Here is a 24,108-nt window from a genome sequence, read left to right as displayed (position 1 = left end):
AACAAGAGAGAGAGAGAGAGAGAGAGAGAGAGAGAGAGAGAGAGAGAGAGAGAGAGAGAGAGAGAGAGAGAGAGAGAGAGAGAGAGACAGACAGAGAGAGAGAGAGAGAGAGACAGAGAGAGAGAGCGAGAGAGAGAGAGACAGAGCGAGACAGAGAGACAGAGAGACCGAGTGAGACAGAGCGAGACAGAAACAGAGAGACAGAGAGAGACAGAGCGAGACAGAGAGAGAGAGAGACAGAGAGAGACAGAGAGAGAGAGCGAGACAGAGAGAGACAGAGAGAGACAGAGACGAGAGAGAGAGAGACAGAGAGAGAGAGAGCAAGAGAGAGAGAGAGAGGGAGAGAGAGGGGGCTGGTTGTGTGCGCAATGTTTTGATAATTTTATGGCGTTTAATGGATCCATGTTGGGTTGTTGCTAAACAGATGCTATATTTCTCTCCTAGCCAATAAAAACCTCTGGATTTTAGATGTATTAGTAAACAACGATGGTGTCATGGCAGAATTGACCCCCAAATCTATCAGTGACACACTTGGCCTAGTTGGACACCCTCTGACACACCCTATTAGCATACACACATGTGTGCACACTCGTAAAACTAGTACTAAGCGATTAACCAAAATATCTGTTATTTTTAGTTTTTTAAACAACTAATTGTTTTTTCTGTGAGCTCAATGCGCACATTGCGCAGTTTCTCTAGAGATAAATCAGATCAAACCCAAAATGTGCGATGTATTAGGCAGTTGTAGTTTCCAACAGGCCAATATTCTACATAGTTTAGCGCAGAAAACATGGTAATTAAATACAATGACCATAATCTATTGCGCGCCTACTTGTCCGGTCTTTGTGTTTCTTTTCCATCTGCTATGTTAGGTTAGTAGTGTGGGCAGACATGGAGAGAGAGAGAAGAGACAGAAGAATGTGCGATTGAGAGGGATAGAGAGCAGTTGCTTCGCAAGGTATCTCTACCTGAAAACACATGAAATAAGTGATTGATAGTTGGTATTCAGCAGTCAAAAAAGTATGCCTTATTTACTTTGAAGAACTACTAAAATAGTGATTTTGTCAGACAGCATAGGCAGCAGCTCTATAGAGATGAGATAACTTGCAATGAAATAATAAAGTCAACAAATAAAACAAATGTAATATACACAACTGAAATATTTAATTAAAGTAAAGTACTGTGAATAAATGATGATTAATAAGTGATAAGCAGTAATGGGCCGTCACTACCATCATGGGACTTTTATTAATTGTTTTATTCTGTGTTATTACAGCATTCAACACACATAATGTTTCACTATAGAGAGTGCATTTAATGTTTACAAAAATAATCACAAAAAAAAGAAAAACGTTTTTATAATCAAACCGAAACGGAACCAACCTCAAAAAGCATTTATTAGATTTAAATAATTAGGCTGATGTAGCGGGTAGGGTAGGGGAGGGTATGGATTTTAAATGGAGACTTATGTAAGAACTTGACATGGACAGAGAGGAATCTAAGGGAAGGCTTGTGGTTGATTCAGTGGAGCCTCCTCAACGAGCCTCCTGGAAAACACTCTCACACACACTCTCTATGTTCACTCTCTCTCTCTCTTTCTCTCACTCTTTCTGTAAGTATGTATTGAAAGACTTATGAAAGTATGGAATTAAAGACGTTTGAGGCAAAATAAGGAGGTATGAAGTAAACAAGGGCAAAGGGGAGGGGACACATTTTTTGAATGAAACGCAACCCTTTCTTTCTGTTGAGTCGGTCACAGTGTGTAAAGGGGCCCTTACCTATGAGCGGAGCCTGTTTGGGACCCACCCGGCTGGGCTTGAGGATGAACTGGCACTGGGTGTCTAGAGGAAGACACTGGTCCAGCAGCATCGCCCCCTGGCCCTCCGGAGAAGGAACTGCATCCTTCCCTCCACCTCCTCCTCCTCCTCCAGCCCGAATGTGACTCATCTTGATACTGAAGGGAAACTCGTGCCCTGTGGGGTTATAGAAGAGAGGTTCAAAATGTTAGAGGTCATGAGTCTCACCAGAGGTGTGACCAGGCCAGGTTTACAGTACGTCCAGCTAGTCTCTTATCTACCTCATTGTTACGTCAATAACAGGAGGAAAATACCTCTTTGAGTAACAAAACAAAACAGAGCAACTTTTGACCCCAGAGTAAAAGGTTGGAGTAGGTACAGTGGCGTGTATTCATGGGTGCCAAGGGAATCCAGGCTTCCCCCAAAAATGCAACAATTAAAAAAAAAGAAATAATACATAAAATAATGTATCTTTCGTTTCTCTGTGTTTCATAATTGTCCTTCAATTCGCAAGAGGCTGAATGTAGCTCACAGGAGAAAGCATCCGAGCAAGCAAAACTGCACCCTTCAGGCCATCTATCTGATGCGGTCTGGTCCAAACGAGTATGACATTGTTGCCGCCCGTAGCTTTGAAGGCAAGGGAAGCCAGCAAGCATCTGGCCTCCCTTGACAATAAAATAAAATAAAAATAGCCAATAAGTGTTGAGCTAAACTTAGCGAGCTCAACTGTGAATGGTCCTGGCGCACCAAAAGAAAGTGTCAAGGGAAGCCAGCTTGGATTTGGCGTCACTCCTATCAAATCCCATTGAGTGCATACGTCATTGACAAAAAAACTTGAATTGTTGCATCTCGTTGTGTTGTTGTCCTCCGGTGGCTAGCTAAAATGGACCCTTTCCTAAATTAGCCATGGATGGAGATAGAGATTTGGACTTGTTGTTTTACTTAATTCTCCGTACTAGCCAATGATTATAACGCCAATTCTGATTCAACCATGAATTCAACCTGGCCTGAGAGGATGGAAGTTCAATATGTAGCTAGATGTAGAAGGGTAATGTTAACTAGCTAATGTTGCCCATGAATGGAAGTTAGGCTAGCGAGCAAGCATTTTAGCCAGGTAGACTACGACAACAAAAAATTCAAGCGTGTACAGTATGACAGAGTGATAGACCGTTTCTTCAACATGAAAGAGAGGAGGATGGCAGGGTGAGTCAACATGTTTTTCTACTTGCACGAACGAACGCACACACACACGTATGTACACACACAGAAATCAGAATCATGGACTGCCACATCATACTTAGCTTACGTTGATTGGACTAAATTGTTTTTGGTATCTTTTAGTTGTCACTGTATTAGACTAAGCATAGGTGATTTGATGATGTTGAATTGTTGAAGTTGAAATGGTGCTGGAATAGTAGAGGCAGCCCTGTTTTCTTTGCGACTTGTGGTAACTCTCTGTGGTTCTAAATCAATAGTTGTTTAGTGGTCCGAAAATGTCGGAAACATTAACTTGCTTGACCATGCTGTAGGTCATGTAACTGTCTGTTACTGTACATGTAATAATACTTTGTGGACTTCATTGGACAGAGGTTGCTATTCGGTTTTGTGATAAAACAAAGGTGTGGTTGAATTTATTCTGCCACTGTGTCTTGGCCTTTAGGCCTGTATATCAGGGTCACAAGGCATATGAATTAACAGGTTATAGAGCAAACAACGCAATTATCACAACACATAGGTTGGGGTGAGGGTTGGCTTCCCCAGTGATTTTACCCACTCACCGCTACTGAGTAGGTACAGTAGAAGTTGCCCTTGACCACTGACTAGGGTCAACTTGTACCACAAACTAAACAAGAGGGATATGGCTGGGTTTAAGGTGATTGTAATAGTGCTGTGGGGTAAAGGAGTTGAACTCACCAATGAGAGGGTAGGGGGAGTCATCCTTAATGGAGTTCACCCACAACTGGTGGTCTTTCACACAGCCCAAAATGCCAAACTGCTGTAGTGCCATTTGGATGACATCAGTGGTGCTGTCTGAATTACTTACAGCTAGAGTCTTAGCCTGGGGGAAGACAAAAACATTAGAAAAATGCACACACACACACACACACCTGCACCCATACACAAACAGTACTTACATAAGCGCAATTCCCAATGTCGTTTGCAAATATCTTCAAAGGAATGGTCTTGGGGTTATCCTTCTCTTTCTCTTCGTTTATTCGACTAGAGGAATGAAGGAGGAAGTTAGCATAAAAAATACAATACTTTCTTTAACACAAGCAAGACTAAACACCACATTATTCAAGCTACTGACGTTAAGCCATAGACTATTAGTATCAGAGGAAGTTATGAACAATATCGTCTCCCGTCATTTCTGGTTACCTTTTGATGAGAAAAAGCCACTTCTCCTTGTGCTCCACAGAACTGCAGACAGACAGAGAGAGAGAGAGATAGAAAAATAAGTTGGATAACCAATATTATTTTTCTCATCTTCTCTTGCATAATGTGTCCATGTAAAACTGCATAGTTCCTATGAATTCTTGGTGTCAAGGCATATAGTGTGTGTGTGTGATATTTTACAACCCCTGGCTCTCTGTGGTCAGAGTAAGGGGGTTTTACGACTAGGAATATGACTCTGGTTGTGGTGCGGTATTGGCTTGAGAATTTACTGTTCTAGTGGTTGTTCCTTTTTCTGAGACAGAATAACAAGTCCTGTACTGTACGCAAAATTTCCTTTCATAGGATACCCGGAGGCAAAGTCATTCATATCCGTCGGGTGATTGGTTGAGGACCCCGTACCAAAACACAAAACATGGCAAACAAGTTCTCTCGCCTCGGATCTGAAACCAGTAGTAACCACAAAATTAAATGACAATTAACATAAAAATAAAATATGAATCTGAAATTCCCACACCCCAATAATATTGTTGCTGAGGAGAGCTTGTTAGCTAGTTACAGTGTTTGATTCAGATAGCTAGCAAAATGCTAATTCGCGACACTAGCTAGCTAAAGTTAGCTAGACTTGGGAGCTCATGGGGACATAGGCTTCAGGAGCCAGTGGGTTAGATATTACTCCACCATAGGCAACAACAACTGGCTACTTTTCAGCCAAATATGTTCAACTCATAGCTAGCTTTCTGGCTAGCTAGCATGCTGGCTCACACTGGCCATGCAGTAGCCAACTAGCTAGCTAGCTCGCTAATCGTGGACGCCAAGACACAGCTATCTAGACATGGGAGCGCATGGGTACATAAGCTACATTAGCCAACTGGTTAGACATGATTACACCATGGGCAACAATAACTGGCGACTAGTTCGTATTCAGACAAATATTTTCAACTCATTGTTAGTTTACCCACTGACCACCGCATTTAGGAGGATAGCTAATTACTGAAATGTAGCTAGCTATATCACTGGCCAGGCAGTAACTAATTGTAGACGCATGACCTATTCTTTAATACATTTGGGTTAACTTGCTCATATCAAGCAACACATACCAGACCGTTTGTGGAAAGGTAAAAATAACAATTTGTGGGCTCATTTTTTGAATGATCGGACAGTGAAACTAAAATAGATCGGTAGCTAGCTGGAGAGGCTTTCTTTTAATAACCTATTAATTTGGTAATCAAGTTTAAGCTGGGTTTCCCAAGTCGTTCGGTCGGTGCTAACTGCTCATGCCGGCAGCTAGCTAAACAGACGGCTCTGTACATAATCTGTGTGACGTCACGCACTCAAGAAGGCTCAACCGTCGAGACTCATGAATATTCAAGTCCTTGCTTGCCTTCCTACGGAAGGAAATGTTGCATACATCCTACATACTCAATGAGGATTTATTAAAGGAACATTCTCACTACAAGAGTACAGAGTATACAGTAAGCATATGTGTGTGCTTCTCTGCATGTGTGTGTGCGTACCTGAATGTGGAGACACAGTTGAAGGTAGGCCAGCCCATGACGAAGCTCCTGTCTAGACTGGTGCTGCCCTCACACACCTCCTCCATACAGCCTGCTGTCCACATCTCACACACACGCACCTGAGCCTTCAGTTTGAAGTGTGTGGATGACCTGCAGGAAACACGAGAGGGTCACACACAGTTTAACACACCAGCATGCGCGCGCGCTGAATCACGTTTCTGAGCACATACATTTATTAATAGCCATGGTGGAATTCTCAACATTCCTACAGCAAGCCTACTGTATGTACACATCTCTGTCTGTGAACACCCCTGATACACACACACTTTCCTATCATACTCTTTTTAACCCAGAATGTAATAAAGCCAATATAGCTGTCTCCACTATGTATGGGTCAGCTCCACCCAGAGGCACATGATGTTGAATATACAGTAGTTTGGCGAGAGAGGCCCCGTTCTGCTGCCACAACATCACAGCAATGTTGCATCAACACCCTGAAAGTATCTGGAGCGTTGCCTGAAGGTTGTATTCTGGGTGGGGAGCCCCTTGGGCCCTGATGAGTGGTCTTTGATCTGGGCACGGCCTCAGATGGATTTAATTGGCTGAGAGGTAATTATAGGCCGGATAGGAACAAGGGGGGGATGGAGGAGAGGGCGGGAGGGATGAGAGAGGGAGGGAGGGAGGGATAGGGCTCACAGTCCTGGGAGACAGTTTTTAGACTTGTTGTAGGGAAGAGGGATGGAATGCAGTTTTTAGCAGTTGCCTTCCGCTCTTTCATGCCCCCTCTCTCTCTCTCCCACAAACACACACACACAGACTCACTTGGCCTTGGTGATGAGGAGTGTGTCAGTGAAGAGGAAGAGGTGTCTCTCCTGCGTCTGCAGGCCGGTCTTCAGCTGGGTGTAGGCGTGGGCCAGGAACACCCTGCCTGAGGAGAGGAACGCCTGCACAAGGGGACATGTCTCTGGGCTGACCGGAGACAGGCAGTTCTCCCTGTCAACACATACACACACTGTTAGAATAACCAGGTAACCACATCACATGCTGTTAGAACAACCAGGTCAACATACAGTAGAGGGGTCATTTCAGGTTGGCTCCCAATGGGCCAACAGGTCAGGAGGATTACTGTTTGGGGTCAGAGGGAGAGGAAGTGTGGGTCCCTTTGGTTGTGTTAATTAATTAACCCAGTGCTCCCTATAGGCGTTCCCAATGGCCTCCTAGTAGCACTTTAACAAGGTTATACACTGCCTCAGCTAGGGGCTTACATAGCCTTACAGCCCTGGTGTATGTATTGAGTCGTGAGCTGAGCTGTGAGATTAGCCGGGTGGTGTTATCCTCATATGGCTGGGATAATGTCATTATTTTTGGAATAAAAATAGTTGTAAAAAGACAAAGACCAAGGCACTTCAGCCAGTCAGTCTTCCATTAGTTAATTATTTACAGTACGTACCTGATTAATTACACAAGTCAATGGGAAAGGTACAGTATCAGTGTTTTTGAATGACTCTGGAATATGTATGTGGAAGGATATTCCATGGCAAGCTTTTGGTGCTTCCAAGTGTTGGGAGGGAACTGTTTGAAGGGAATTCTCTGGGGTTGAGGGCTAAGATGATGTGTGTGTGTGCGCACCCGTTTGTGTGTACGTGCATGTGTGCCCATGTTGCTCAGTTGTTAGAGCATGGTGCTTGCAACGCCAGGGTTGTGGGTTTCGATTCCCACGGGGGACCAGTATGAAAAAGTACAAAAATATATCCATTCACTACTGTAATTTGCTCTGGATAAGATTGTCTGCTAAATACCTAAAATATAAATGTAATGCTGCCAAAGAGGAGAGAGTCAATCATCTCCTTCAGTCTTTAATAAACACAACACCTTTCGCATGTCTAAAAACACAGGACTAATGAATGGCCTGCACAGAGCCCTGACCTCAACCCCATCGAACACCTTTGGGATGAATTGGAACGCTGACTGCGAGCCAGGCCTAATCGCCCAACATCAGTCCCCGACCTCACTAATGCGTTTGTGGCTGAATGGAAGCAAGTCCCAGCAGCAATGTTCCAACATCTAGTGGAAAGACTTCCCAGAAGAGTGGAGGCTGTTATAGCAGCAAAGGGGGGACCAACTCCATATTAATGCCCATGATTTTGGAATGAGATGTTGGAAGAGCAGCTGTCCACATACTTTTGGTCATGTAGTGTATATCCACTGGAACAAGAGAATAACTTTTCCTGGATATTATTATTATTAGAATATCAACAAGATGTGTGTGTTAACTTTGGAAGGGACAAATTGTCCAAGAGCGGGAAGAGAACAATGATAGTCATCCGATCATGAAAAACACACGGAAAAACACAGATATAACCACTGTATCAGGTTCTAGGGAAAGATACATCTTCCTGAATTATGTCAATATCTGCTATGGGCAAGTACAGCAGATGGAAAAAGTTGGCATTTTTACGGCGAACAAAGGAAATCGTTACAGGGCTCTGTCCTTTCCTGTTTACAGCAGGCTGTGAGATCCGATTCTCAGCTCGCATTCAAGAGATAATGACTCTGTACACACACACGCGCACGCACACAAACGGGTGCACACACACACCCATCATCATAGCCCCCTAACCCCAGGAATTCCATTCAAACAATTCCCTTTCACCACTGGGAAGCACCAAAAGCTTGGCATGGAATATCCCTCCACATGCATATTCCAGAGTCATTCAAAAACACATACCTTTTCCCATTGACTTGTGTAATTAATCAGTTATGTCCTGTAAGTAATGAACTAATGGAAGACTGACTGACTCTGAAGTACCTTGGTCTTATTCTAAAAAGAACGAGGGAACTAGAAAACCAATTAATCACAGACTAAGGTCTTCAGTTCGCCAATGATTCATTGCTTATGGATGAGTCTTAAAGACAGAAACCATGATTCAAAAACCAGGGTGGAATTTGTAAGAGGGAAAATTGGAGAGGTTCATATCCCCGGAACCCTCTAAAAATTCTGGAATATAACCGTAATTAACACCATAACAGACAAAAGACGAGCTTCAACGGGAGATTATAAGACCTCATCACCTTCTTCTCAACATGCTTTTCTTAATATATCTGGGAAATGCCTATGTCATCGAGCCCACATACACACAGAACACCTTCCCATAATATCTCTCCCTCGCTCTCTCCCTCTATAAAAAAGACACCAGACTTCCATATTCAGCCCCCATCCCTCCCCCTGAATGGTTGATTGGCAGCTGAGCTCCTGGTCCATTGAAGCTGATGGATGACTGACTAACGATCCCATTGTGTGTCATGTGATGTTGATAAATTGGGCATAGAGGCCGTTTGCATCTACACACCACATTTCCACAGCCATCTTTGTTGGGGAACAGTCCTGTGGAGGGAGATGTTGACATTTCAGGAACAATGCTGTTTGTTTATTCTCGGGGGGCTCCTGTGGGATAAGGTCTCTAAACCCAATCCTGGGAGACAAACAGCACAACACAACATACTAATGTCCCAGCATGCCTTTAGGGAGAGAATGGTGAATATTGATGAACCCACCATCACTATATCAGGCCTATAGCCAAACAGAACGCCTAACGAGTGTCACCACCCTCTTATCTAGGGCTGGTAATTGCCAGGGACCTCACAATACGATATTATCAAGAGATTCTCACGATTGACACGATTCGGTATGTATTGCAATTCGACACTGCGATTTTATTGTGCTTTGATGTTCCAAACATATTTCTCACTATATGACTGCTGCAGAGAGACAAGAGGGAGCATGATCTTTTTGGGGGGCTCGGTCATGTTGGCTCACTATTTAAAAAGAAGATGAACAACCTATAGGATAAAAAATACTGGAGTTTTGGCGCAGGTACAGCCGACTAGCGCAAGCTAGCGCTATCTAGCATAAATCAACAGCCCCCCCAGTGTGGATTAGAACATCTGTAAGGAGAAACCAAGAAGACATGTCCCTCAGATGACACCACCCACCCACTACCTCATCTCCACACATACAGTTCTCTAAACCCTGTGTGACCCTCATGAACTGTATCCCCTAGGCAGACATTATACATCCATATATAAAACACTGTCCTTTTGCTTTGCTCTAGTTAAGATATCTTTCTCTCTCTCTCTCTCTCTCTCTCTGTGTGTGTGTGTGTGTGTCCTGCTGTCTATCGTCTCCACTCCAACAATGAATGGCCAAAAGCTCTCCGGCGTATTTCAACTAATTTATTATAGAGGCCCAGTGGCCAATATCTTTTAATTATTATCAATTTGTCTGCACCTGTCCAAACCCAAGTAGTGCACTTGAGTTCTTTGAGGTGCACAACAGGTTTTGTAGTTGATGACGACAATCTGAGAGAAAGCAAATCAATTGTGACCCCTTGGCAAGAGACAGGAAGGGGGAACTTTATATAAATCTCATTGACTTATGAAACATTTTAACTTTGACCGGGCGATAAACTCAAACAGTGTGTTTGGACCTGGCGGTGTGTGTGTTGCGTGTCTGGACAACAAGGGTCAGCAATAGCTTGACTTCTCCTCCAGTCAAACACTGTCCAGACCAACGCCAGTGACACTCTGTGAAGTGGTGTGATTGACAGCGCAGTGTGTATGTGTGTGTTAGCCGTCCTGTCAACCCATGGTGAAAGACCTAAGTCGAAGTGCACACGGCACCAATACACTGCTGCCAATTCACCATGGTTACGTCTTGAATGAAGACATCACTACTGACATGGATTTTAATCCACACTTTATCTGACCAAGGGCACTATACTCACTTTATCTCTCTTCCCATCTACCCAATCTTTCTCAAACACACACACACACACACACCTCTTCTGTTCACAATCTGTTTCCTTATCTGATATGAGTCATTAAGTGTATCCAGTGACTCATAGAGTGGACCCCTGTAGCAGAGGAGATGGGGGTCCACCAGTGTGTTCTTTCCAAAACTCACGTCATGGTTTTAATGGAAAGCGAGGGCAACACACTTAATCTCTCATACATAGGGTAGAAGGAGTGCTGGAGGGTGCCATGGTTGTTGAGAATGAGAAGGTAGCATAGGGAAGGACAACGGGAGGCATATACTGTACCTACATAAGTTCTAGTGTGGACAATGACCATAGTGAATATATATATATATTTCATATAACTCCAGTGGTAGGTAGTAAAGGACTCCAGGCTATTGGAAATAATAAGAGATGTTTATAAAAAACTATCCATATCAGGAAATGTCTCCTGCATGGTGACATGGTGGCTGGTGGCCATTAAAAACAGGCCACCAAACCCCCTCCTCCCATATCCATTTAACTGCTGCAGGCCGGATGCTCTGTGGAAGTGTGTCCCGTACTGTACTGTGCCTCAGGAGGGACTGACTGTAGCCCTGGAGTGGTAAAGCTGGAGCAGAGTGAGGCGACTTCTAGATGAGGTGAAAGGGGGGAGGGGTGACGTAAGTGCCTGAGCGAAAGGACAGCAACTCTAGGCCTGATAATAAAAGCAGGCAGGAATCACCTGGGCCAGCAAAAAGGTTTGTGTTTAGCTGAGGAAAAGTATACAATTTGGAGAGAGAGAGAGAGAGAGAGAGAGAGAGAGAGAGAGAGAGAGAGAGAGAGAGAGAGAGAGAGAGAGAGAGAGAGAGAGAGAGAGAGAGAGAGAGAGAGAGAGAGAGAGAGAGAGAGAGAGAGAAAGAAAGAAAGGGAGAAGAAAGAAAGAAAGAAAGAAAGAAAGAAAGAAAGAAAGAAAGAAAGAAAGAAAGAAAGAAAGAAAGAAAGAAAGAAAGAAAGAAAGAAAGAAAGAAAGAAAGAAAGAAAGAGTGACAGACAAAAAGAGAGAGAAAGAAAGAGAGAGGGAATGTGTAGATTGGTGAGTTGAAGAAGAGAGAGAGAGAGAGAGAGAGAGACAGAGAGAGAGCGAGAGAGAGGTAGAGATGTCTTCATCTCATCCAACACGCCTCGCTTCCCTGACCTTTAACTTCTCCCCACTGTGAATCACATGATAGCACCATGCCACCCCTAGCGCCATGCTCTCTCTCTCTCACACACACTCACTCTTTCTCTCTACACTCTCTCTACACTCAGACACACAAAACCTCCAGCCACGAGAGCAATGACCCATTAAAGCGTCAACAGTGTTCAGCTCAACACTCCTATGTGGTCCAGTTTCACACAACATGCTCCAGCTCAGCCTATACTCACTGAGTAAACAGTCAGCACTAGAACACACATAAACATGTCAAACAAAACCAGGACAGGTTTCTCTACTCTAGTCTCTCTAACTCTGCAGTAATGTTAGATTGACGTGTAAGAGATGGCAAGTGGTCAGATGACGCGGATGCTACGCTACAGGACTGTTTTGCTAGCACAGACTGGAATATGTTCCGGGATTCTTCCAATGGCATTGAGGAGTATACCACCTCAGTCAACGGCTTCATCAATAACTGCATCGACGACGTCGTCCACACAGTGATCGTACGTACTTATCCCAACCAGAAGCCATGGATTACAGGCAACATCCGCACCGAGCTACAGGCTAGAGCTACCACTTTCAAGGAGCGGGACACTAATCCGGACGCTTATGAAAAATTCCGCTATGCCCTCAGACAAACCATCAAACAAGCAAAGCGTCAATACAGGACTAAAATTGAATCCTACTACACCGGCTCTGACGCTCGTCCGATGTGGCAAGGCTTGCAAACTATTACGGACTACAAATGGAAACCCAGCCGCGAGCTGCCCAGTGACGCGAGCCTACGAGACCAGCTAAATGCCTTTTATGCTCACTTCGAGGCAAGCAACACTGAAGCATGCATGAAAGCACCAGCTGTTACGGACGACTGTGTGATCACGCTCTCCGTAGCCGATGTGAGCAAGACCTTTAAACAGGTCAACATTTACAAGGCCGCTGTGCCAGTCGGAATACCAGGACGTGTACTCAGAGCATGCGCGGACCAACTGGCAAGTGTCTTCACTGACATTTTCAACCTCTTCCTGACCGAGTATGTAATACCTACATGTTTCAAGCAGACCACCATAGTCCCTGTGCCCAAGAAAATGAAGGTAACCTGCCTAAATGACTACCGCCCCGTAGCACTCACGTCGGTAGCCATGAATTGCTTTGAAAGCTGGTCATGGCTCACATCAACACCATCATCCCGGAAACCCTAGACCCACTCAAATTCGCATACTGCCCCAACAGATCCACAGATGACGCAATCTCAATCGCACTCCACACTGCCCTTTCCCACCTGGACAAAAGGAACACCTATGTGAGAATGCTGTTCATTGACTACAGCTCAGTGTTCAACACCATAGTGCCCTCAAAGCTCATCACTAAGCTAAGGACCCTGTGACTAAACACCTCCCTCTGCAACTGGATCCTGGACTTCCTGACGGGCCACCCCCAGGTGGTAAGGGTAGTCAACAACATCTGCCACGCTGATCCTCAACACGGGGGCCCCTCATGGGTGCGTTCTTACTCCCTGTTCACCCACGACTGCGTGGCCAAGCACGACTCCAACACCATCATTAAGTTTGCTGACGACACAACAGTGGGAGGCCTGATCACCGACAACGATGAGACAGCCTATAGGGAGGAGGTCAGAGAGTACACTGCTGCTAATCGCTGTTTATTATCTATGCATAGTCACTTTACCCCTACCTACATGTACAAATTACCTTGACTAACCTGTACCCCCGCACATTGAATCGGTACTGGTACCACCTGTATACAGCCTTGTTATTGTTATTGTATTGTGTTACTTTTTATTTTATTTTTTACTTTTGTTTATTTAGTAAATATCTTCTTAACTCTATTTCTTGAACTGCATCGTTGGTTAAGGGCTTGTAAGTACATGTGGCGCAGCGGTGTAAGGCTCAGCGGTCCCGAGAGGTGCAGCAGTCTACGGCACTGCATCTCAGTGCTAGAGGCGTCACTACAGACCCTGGTTCGATTCCAGGCTGTATCACAACCCGGCCGTGATTGGGAGTCCCATGGGGCGGCGCACAATTGGTCCAGCGTTGTCCGGGTTTGGCCGGGGTAGGCTGTCATTGAAAATAAGAATTTGTTCTTAACTGACTAAAAAAAACATAAAAATTAAAAAGTACGCATTTCAGAGTAAGGTCTACACATGTCGTATTCAGCGCATGTGACAAATAACATTTGATTTTATTTGAGATATGTATAGGGGTAAGGTGACTAGGCATCAGGATATATAATAAACAGAGTAGCAGCAGCGTACTGTATATGATGATTGTACAGTATGTGAGGGTGTGTGTGTGTGTGTGTCAGTATAAATATAGAGTATCAGTCAAAGGTTTGGGCACACCTACTCATTCAAGGGTTATTCTTTATGTTTACTATTTTCTACATTGTATAATAATAGTGAAGACATCGAAACTATGAAATGCCACATATGGAATCAGGTAGTAACCAAAAGTGTTAAACAAATCAAAATATATTTTATATTCTTCAAAGTAGCCACCCCTTGCCTTGATGACAGCTTTGCACACTCTTGGCATTCTCTCTTGGCTTCCAGCTTCACCTGGAATGCTTTTCCAACAGTCTTGAAGGAGTACTACATAGAGCCATGACTACATGGAACTCTATTCCACATCAATTAACTAATGCCAGCAGTAAAATTAGATTTAAAAAACAGATAGAAATACACCTTATGGAACAGCGGGGACTGTGAAGCAACACAAACATATACACATGCATACAAACACACGATAACATACGAACTATACACACATGTACACATGGATTTTGTGTTATAGATATGTGGCAATAGAGTATGGACCTGACGGCACACACTTAATATGTTGTGAAATCTGTTATGAATTTATCATAATGTTTTTCAAATGTATAACTGCCTTAATTTTGCTGGACCCCAGGAAAGAGTACCTGCTGCCTTGGCAACAGCTGATGGGGATCCATAATAAATACAAATACATATGCAGAACACTTGTTGGCTGCTTTTCCTTCACTCTGCGGTCCAACTCATCCCAAACCATCTCAATTAGGTTGAGGTCGGGTGATTGTGGAGGCCAGGTCATCTGATACTGCACTCCAGCTCTCTCCTTCTTGGTCAAATAGCCCTTACACAGCCTGGCGGTGTGTTGGGTCATTGTCCTGTTGAAAAACAAATGATAGTCCCACTAAGCGCAAACCAGAGGGGATGGCGTATTGCTGCAGAATGCTGTGGTAGCCATGCTGGTTAAGTGTTCCTTGAATTCTAAATAAATCACAGACAGTGTCACCAGCAAAGCACCCCCCACACCATCACACCTCCTCCTCCATGCTTCACGGTGGGAACCACACATGCGGAGATCATCCAATCACCTACTCTGCGTCTCACAAAGCAAGTCTCTTCTTCTTATTGGTGTCCTTTAGTAGTGGTTTCTTTGCAGCAATTCGACCATGAAGGCCTGATTCACACAGTCTCCTCTGAACAGTTGATGTTGAGATGTGTCTGTTACTTGAACTCTGCGAAGCATTTATTTGGCTGCAATTTCTGAGGCTGGTAACTCTAATGAACTTATCCTCTGCAGTAGAGGTAACTCTGTGTCTTCCTTTCCTGTGGCGGTCCTCATGAGAGCCAGTTTCATCATAGCGCTTGATGGTTTTTGCGACTGCACTTGAAGAAACCTTCTTGACATTTTCCGGATTGACTGACCTTCATGTCTTAAAGTAATGATGGACTGTCGTAAAGAAAAACCCTGGAATGAGTAGGTGTGTCCAATGAGTAGGTGTGTGTGAGCAAATGATGGAGTGAGTGTTTGTATGTGTGTTGGAGTGTCAGTGTGCGTAAGTGTGTAGGGCCTGTGAGTGTGCATAGAGACCGTGCGGAAGCAGAGAGAACAGTCTATGACTTGGGTGGTTGGAGTCTAACGATTTTCCAGGCATTCCTTTCACACCGCCTGATATAGAGGGTCCTGGATTGCAGGGAGTTCGGCCCCAGTGATGTACTGGACTGTCCACACCACCCTCTGTAGCGCCATGTGATCGAGGGTGGTGCTATTGCCATACCAAGCAGTGATGCAGCCAGTCAATACACTCTCAATGGTACAGCTGTAGAACCTTTTGAGGATTTGAGGGCCCATGCCAAACTTTTTCAACCTCTTTAGGGGTAAGAGGCACTGTCGTGCCTTCTTCACGACTGTGCGTGTGTATTTGGACCATTTTAAGTCTTTAATGATTTGGACACAGAGGAACTTGAAGCTGTCTAGCTGCTCAACTGCCGCCCTGTCGATGTGGATGGGGGCATGCTCGCCCCCCCCCTTTCCTGTAGTCCATGATCAGCTCCTTGCTCTTGCTGATGTTGAGGGAGAGGTTGTTGCTCCGGCACCACACTGTCAGGTCACTGACCTCCTCCCTGTAGGCTGACTCATCGTCGCCGGTGATCCGGCCTAACACCATCGTGTCGTCAGCGTACTTGATAATGGTGTTGGAGTCATGCGTGGCCACACAGTCGTGGGTGAACAGGGAGTACAGGAGGGGACTAAGCTTACATCCATGTGGGGCCCCTGTGTTAAGGGTCAGCGTGCCGGAGGTGATGTTGCCTACCCTCACCACCTGGGGTCGGCCCATCAGGAAGTCCAGGATCCAGTTGCAGAGGGAGGTGTTCAGACCCAGAGTCCTATGCTTGGTGACGAGCTTGAAGGGGACAATGGTGTTGAACGCTGTGCTGTAGTCAATGAACAGCATTCTCACATAGGTATTCCTCTTATCTAGGTGGGTGAGGCCAGTGTGGAGAGCAATTGAGATTGCGTCATCTATGGATCTGATGGGGCGGTATGCATATTGGAGTGGGTCTAGGGTGGCTGGCGATGGTGGAGTTAATGTGTGCCATAACCAGCCTCTCAAAGCACTTCATGATTACAGAAGTGAGTGCTACAGGGAGGTAGTCATTGTGGCATGAAACCTTAAGAGTTCTTAGGAACAGGAATGATTGTGGTCATCTTAAAACATGTGGGGATTACAGACTGGGACAAGGAGAGGTTGAAAATTACAGTGAATATGCCTGCCATCTGTTCTGTGCATGCTCTGAGAATGCACCCTGGAATACCGGCGGGTCCCGCGGCCTTGCAGGTGTTGACTGCATTAAAGACCCTTCTCACGTCGGCCTCGGAGAGCGAGAACACCCAATCCCCTGTGTCGGTGACAGCCTTCATACCCGGCTTGATGTTGTTGTTATCAAAGCGTGCATAAAATGCATCGAGTCTGATAGAGAGGCATCGTTGGGCAGATCACGGTTGGGTCTTCCTTTGTAATCCGTAATGGACTGTAGCCCCTGCCACATGCGGCTGGCATTGGAGTCTGTGTAATATGATTCCACCTTATTCCTATATTGTCCTTTTGCTCATTTGATGACTCAGATGTCATAGCGGGCCTTCTTGTACTTATTCCTGTCTTCGGCCGTAGCGTCAGGGTTGTCTTCGATATCCCTGTGTGCGGTAGCCCTGTTCTTTAGTTTAGCGCCAACCTCAGTGTTAATCCAGTGCTTTTGATTGGGGAAGCAGCGAACCCCAATGCATTTTCTAATGAAGCCAGTAACTGAGGTGGTTAGCTCATCAATGTTATTGGCAACGTCTCTAAACATATTCCAATCAGCGCTAGCAAAGCAGTCCTGTAGCCAGTGTTGTGTTCGAGACCATCTAAAGCGAGACCGATTCAAGACCAAGACTGGAGCAAATCGAGTCGGAGTCAAGACCAAAGCCCCCCTTCGCAAGACCGAGTCAAGACCGAGACCAGAATAATGCGAGTCCAATTCAAGACCATGATTGTAATTTTGTCAAAACAACATATGGATTCTTTAGACATTCAGAAGAGTGAAAAAATGCATGCTGAGGGAAAATAGATCCACTCTACAAAATATGACTAACCCAAACACAGTGGGGAACGATGGGCCTTCTATGCCTTCAGAGAAGAGCTAAGGATTTATAAAATAATGATTATAATAATATAATAAGTATTATAATATTATTTTCAATGATGTTCTGATTTAATCTAGCTTTTGTTGTAGGCTAGCTTGCAGCGGCTGCAGCAGGTGTTATCAAAGAGGATATTGTTGCTAATTTGTTAGCTTCTCCCTTTTCAAGAATAACTTTCAAATGATCATCATCTGGTGAGTGGAACTGTGTTTTTTATTGCACGGCGCTTGCTGTTGTTAGCCATCTCTTTGAAAATAACTTGTGTGTGAATCATTGATGCATTTAAAGTGGAACTGAAAGCATATTAGCAACATTAAATCTGATTAAATCTGTCATATACACCCCCAGGAAGAATATGACACTTTTAAAAACATTTTCTGACAAGCGACCACTTCGATATGGTAATTTTCAAGTTTTCATAAATTCATATAATGTTTTTGGAATGATGTATACTAAGGCATTTGTGAAAATTATATCGTAATACAGAGTGGGAAAGCAGCCGTGCATTTTGAAAATTAATAGACACTGCTGTAAATAAAACATCTGTCTTGTCCTGGACCGGAGTCTACACAGACCGGTGAGCTTCTGCAGCTTGCCTGCCAATGCATGCTTGTTCCAACCAAGCACCCAAGCTAACTTGCTAAAGTTGGCTAGCTTGCTAGCTAGCTACTTCCAGACACAAATGAGAGAACGCCTCACTTGTCACGCCCTGACTCAGGGGACTCTTATTTGTTGAGTCAGGGTGTGATTTTCTATGTGGTGTATATCTATGTTTATATTCTAGTATGTGTATTTCTATGTTGGCCGGTGTGGTTCCCAATCAGAGGCAGCTGTCGCTCGTTGTCTCTGATTGGGGACCATACTTAGGCAGCCTATGGGCACTATTGAGTTGTGGGATCTTGTTCCGTGTGAGGTTTGTTGTGTGTTACCTTTGGACGTCACGTTTCGTTGGTTTATTGTTTTGTCGTTGTTTATTAAGTTTAAAATAAACATGTATGCATATCACGCTGCGCCTTGGTCTGACCCGTCTATGAATGAACGTGACATCACTGACCATTTTACTCATCGTAGCAGAGCTGGTTAGGCTGTTTACATGTTATCTAGAGCGTTCTTTACTAGCTATTACTTTTTTTGCCTACGCCGGTCATATTCAGCAGGTGTTGCATGTTCATAAATTCATCAGTTATTCTGCGCTCTGGCACACTCAGACAAGAGTGCTCTGAAATCGGAGTAGATAGCTAGAGTGAATTTGCGAACACAAGAGATAGGCTAACTGGATAACAGTCATTCAAGTTCTTGCTAGCTAAACAAATGACACCTGCATCTCTAGCTGTGTATAGCCACCGAAAAATGATATGAGGGGGAAAAGTCAGTCACTCACCCACTCCTCCAATGGCATGACATCCTCCTAGCAGCTAGCTAGCTAGCTATCTAGCTAACATTAGACTCCATGTTTTTAGCTTGCTACAAAAATAGATATGCTAGCCTATTAGCCACGTTATGACTGACTTGTAATCATTGCCCTTGCTAGTTTGATTGTATTGACATTCCCAGCCTTAGTTACATTTGTCTGTTTTTGTCTAGGATATTGAGTCATTGAAACTGAAACGGTGCATCTTGAATGGGTGGAGGCAGCAAACAATGTACCAGGCCAGATGTGATTTACAACCTGATGGCAATATTTTTTGGACTACCAAGATATGTATTGGTGAATTATATTAATCATGCATTGAACTGCATCCATCTATTCTGCCAACAATGCCTTAGTGCACATCATGGAACGTTGAGTCAAATAGAACCAGTTTTTAAAACCTCTTATAAAGTTGGTTTTGTAGCATAAACTGGGAATTTGATATTTTTCACTGATATTATGATTGTCTGTTTGTTTCATATCTGCAAAGTAGTTAAAACGCTGTCAGTACCACTTTAAACTTTAGTTCACTGGTTACTTTGTGTACTAAAAGTGAAATGTTTTTTGCAATGGGAAGTATTAGTTGTACATTTCGATTGGGAAATGCTTAATGGTTGTGTTTTTGTATTCTTATGATTGGGACCTACTGGCTTATTATGTCAGAGTTTATGGACTGCTTATCCTTTAACATCATGATGTGCGTGACTGCTGTCTTTCCATCGGCCCTATGCAGTGGTGTAGTGCTGCCTGGAGAAGTGGGTATACTCATATTTTGCCCAAAAGTTCCCAAACGGCCCACCCAGCGAAGCAAAGGCACCCTGTGTGAAAAATCCAATGTTTTCCTGTTTTTTAATGAGTTTTCCTATAGATTTAAAAAATGTCACTCTCAAAATCACACTTTTGTTTTATAGAAAAAATACACCAATTTGATGGTCCACAGCAATGCTTAAACCACATCAATCTGATTGGGTGGGCCTGTCAGGGCCTGGCTCCCCAGTGGGTGGGCCTCTGTCCACCCAGGCCCATCCATGTCTACACCCCTGATGCAAACAGCGTATGATGACAACTGCGCATCACAAATAGCCTACTAACCAACACTTCAGACTAAACTTTTTAAATACCTGGGTTGCATTCCCATTGTTGCCTTACTTAGCATTTACTGGTAGATCTCATAAGTTGAAACATCTTTCCTACCATACTGGCTACCGATGTCATTCTTCTGTGATCTGCTCCATGCCAAAACCAGTTGAAAGCTGCACACTCTTGCTGCCTGCAGATGATATTCCGCTGAAACTAGGCTATGTGCGCGGTGCGCATGTGAATATATTTCACGTGCTTTGCGATTGTGTAGGCTACTTTGTGCATGATTTCTCTATTGTACTACATAATTGATAAGTCGTATACCTCCACTACACTACTTTGATACGCATCAGTAGAGATTAAGAAGTGAGTATAAGCAATGCCCACTGAAACAAAAGTGGGTATAAGGCTTATACCTGCGTATACCCTCCACTACACCACTGGACCTTTGTGTTTTACAAAAAGTGCACTCTCATACATGAGTGTGCTGGTATTACGGTTGCTGTCCTTTCAGAATCACGAACCTGTCACACACTGAAGGAATATAGGTTCACCACTATGCAAACATGTTATTAATAGATATAAAGGCAGTTAAGATATATATGTTTCAAAAAATTAGTGTATATATTTGGCCTGGCGAAGCGGTTTTATGCACTGACTGAATGGAAGCTGATAATTATTAGTTTTTTACTCTGCTGGTCTCGGCTGGTGTCGGGAAGAAATTATGAGTCCTCACTGTCCGAGACCGAGTCAAGACCGAGTACAAATGTATCCGACACCGAATTAGCACACCAGTTGGAGTTGATGAAGAGGCAAACCCCTCCACCCCTCGATTTCCCAGAATCCACTGTCCTGTCCGCCTGGTGAATGGAGAATCCATCGAGTTGGATAGCCGTGGGGGGTATCTTGTCCGAGAGTCATGTTTCTGAAAAGCTACAAATATTGCAGTTCCGAGAGTCCCGTTGGTAGAAAATCTGTCCATCTTATTATCAAGTAGAATGGAGGGAAGAGGTGGCCGGTTTTCCCTTCACCTTAATCTCACCAGGATCCCACCTCTCTTGCCTCTGTAATGGCTCAAACAGGAAGCACCCATGCTAAGGACTATTCAACGCTGGTCTGACCAATCGGAATCCACGCTTCAAGATTGTTTTGATCACGCGGACTGGGATATGTTCCGGGTAGCTTGCGAAAATAATTTAGACAAATACACTGAAATGGTGACTGAGTTTATCAGGAAGTGTATAGGAGATGTTGTGCCCACTGTGACTATTAAAACCTACCCTAACCAGAAACTGTGGTGGTGGTTCGCGCAAAACTGAAAGCGCGAACCACCACATTTAACCATGGCAAGGTGACTGGGAATATAGGCAGAATACAAACAGTGTAGCTACTCACTCCGCAAGGCAATTAAACTAGCAAAACATCAGTATAGAGACAAAGTGGAGTCGCAATTCAACGACTCAGACACGAGATGTATGTGGCAGGGTCTACAGACAATCACGGACTACAAAAGGAAAACCAGCCACGTTGCCGACACCGACGTCTCACTTCCAGACAAGCTAAACACCTTCTTCGCCTGTTTTGAGGATAACACAGTGTCACCGACGCGGCCCACTACCAAGGACTGAGGGCTCTCCTTCTCCGTAAGCCGACGTGAGTAAGACATTTAAGCATGTTAACCCCCGCAAGGCTGCCGGCCCAGGCGGAATCCCTAGCCACGTCGTCAGAGCATGCACAGACCAGCTGGCTGGTGTGTTTACGGACATATTCAATCTCTCCCTATCCCAGTCTGCTGTCCCCACATGCTTCAAGATGGCCACCATTGTTCCTGTACCCAAGAAAGCAAAGGTAACTGAACTAATTGACTATCGCCCCATAGCACTCGCCTCTGTCATCATGAAGTGCTTTGAGAGACTAGTCAAGGATCATATCACCTCTACCTTACCTGACACCCTAGACCCACTTCAATTTGCTTACCGCCCCAATAGATCCACAGACGATGCAATCGCCAGCACACTGCACACTGCCCTATCCCATCTGGACAAGAGGAATACCTATGTAAGAGTGCTGTTCATTGACTATAGTGCAGCATTCAACACCATAGTACCCTCCAAGCTCATCAATAAGCTCGAGGCCCTGGATCTGAACCCCGCCCTGTGCAACTGGGTCCTGGACTTCCTGACGGGCCGCCCCCAGGTGGTGAAGGTAGGAAACAACGCCTCCACTTCGCTGATCCTCAACACTGGGGCCCCACAATAATATGCCATTTAGCAGACGCTTTTATCCAAAGCGACTTACAGTCATGCGTGCATACATTTTTTTTGTGTATGGGTGGTCCCGGGGATCGAACCCACTACCTTGGCGTTACAAGCGCCGTGCTCTACCAGCTGAGCTACAGAGGACCACAAGGGTGCGTGCTCAGCCCCCTCCTGTACTCCCTGTTCACCCATGACTGCGTGGCCAAGCACGCCTCCATCTCAATCATCAAGTTTGCAGACGACACAACAGTAGTAGGCTTGATTACCAACAATGACGAGACAGCCTACATGGAGGAGGTGAGGGCTCTGGGAGTGTGGTGCAAGGAAAATAACCTCTCACTCAACGTCAACAAAACAAAGGAGATGATTGTGGACTTCATGAAACAGCAGAGGGTGCACCACCCTATCCACATCGACGGGACCGCAGTGGAGAAGGTGGAAAGCTTCAAGTTCCTTGGCGTACACATCACTGACAAACTGAAATGGTCCACCCAAACAGACAGTGTGGTGAAGAAGGCGCAACAGAGCCTCTTCAACCTCAGGAGGCTGAAGAAATTTGGCTTGGCACCTAAAATCCTCACAAACTTGAGAGCATCCTGTCGGGCTGTATCACCGTCTGGTACGGCAACTGCACTGCCCGCAACCGCAGGGCTCTCCAGAGGGTGGTGTGGTCTGCCGGGGGCAAACTACCCGCCCCCCAGGACACCTACAGCACCCGATGTCACAGGAAGGCCAAAAAGATAATCAAGGACATCAACCACCCGAGCCACTGCCTATTCACTCCGCTATCATCTAGAAGGCGAGGTCAGTACAGGTGCATCAAGGCTGGGACCGAGAGAATGAAAAACAGCTTCTATCTCAAGGCCATCAGACTGTTAAATAGCCATCACTAGCACATTAGAGGCTGCTGCTGCCTATTGAAATCACTGGCCACTTTATGAAATGGAACTCTAGTCACTTTAATAATGTTTACATATCTTGCATTACTCATCTCATATGTATATACTGTATTCTATAATATTCTACTGTATCTTAGTCCATGCCGCTCTGTCATTGTCACGGTTTCGGCCGAGGCTGCTCCTCTTCCTTGTTCGGGCGGACTTCGGCGGTCGTCGTCTCCGGAGTACTAGCTGCCACCGTTCTATGTTTCTTGTTCTTTTGGTTTTGTCTGTTCATAACACCTGTCCCTTATTTGTGTCTTGATTGTTCCCCTTATTTAGTTTGTTTGTTTGGGTCAGGTGTTATGCGTGATTGTTTTTGTCAGCCTGCCTCTTGGAGTTTGTTCTCTCGTTGTGTATTTACGAGAGCTCGCACTGTGTGCGCTTTTCCTTATTTTCTCGCACTGTGTATTTTTCGTGCGTAATTGTTCGCGCCACCCGGTTGGGTTGGCGACGTATACTTGTGTTTTGGACTCAGTAAAGTTCTGTTGACGTCCTCCTGGTTTCCTGCGCCTGATTCCTATCATCCACCTACACCACTCTGACAGTCATTGCTTGTCCATATATGTATATATTCTTAAATTCCATTCCTTAGTTCAATTTGTGTGTATTGGCTATTTGTTGTGAAATTGTTAGATATTACTTGTTAGATATTACTGCACTGTCGGAGCTAGAAGCACAAGCATTTCGCTACACCCGCAATAACATCTGCTAAACACATGTATGTAACAAATAAAATTTGATTTGATTTGATAATGCCAGCTTTCCTCTTGGGTAG

The 24,108-nt window shown here is 44.7% G+C and overlaps 1 protein-coding gene across 1 annotated transcript in view; it reads right to left on the bottom strand.

The window, feature by feature from the left end:
• Nucleotides 1–24,108, bottom strand: part of LOC311129413 (rho GTPase-activating protein 20-like) — a gene marked incomplete at both ends in the record, with an annotated part of 76,514 nt that overhangs the window by 17,499 nt on the left and 34,907 nt on the right. Inside the window, 6 exons of the mRNA XM_084161696.1 lie at nt 1,779–1,973; nt 3,711–3,855; nt 3,932–4,016; nt 4,176–4,217; nt 5,708–5,857; nt 6,530–6,700. Of these exons, the coding sequence (XP_084017822.1) occupies nt 1,779–1,973; nt 3,711–3,855; nt 3,932–4,016; nt 4,176–4,217; nt 5,708–5,857; nt 6,530–6,700 (788 nt within the window). The remainder of the gene's footprint in view (nt 1–1,778; nt 1,974–3,710; nt 3,856–3,931; nt 4,017–4,175; nt 4,218–5,707; nt 5,858–6,529; nt 6,701–24,108) is intronic.

Source organism: Coregonus lavaretus (assembly GCF_964263955.1).
Source record: "Coregonus lavaretus genome assembly, chromosome: 5".
NCBI classification, from domain to species: Eukaryota; Metazoa; Chordata; class Actinopteri; order Salmoniformes; family Salmonidae; genus Coregonus; species Coregonus lavaretus.
Note: the sequence above shows the minus strand (reverse complement) of the source record. Positions and strands in the feature narration are given on the sequence as shown.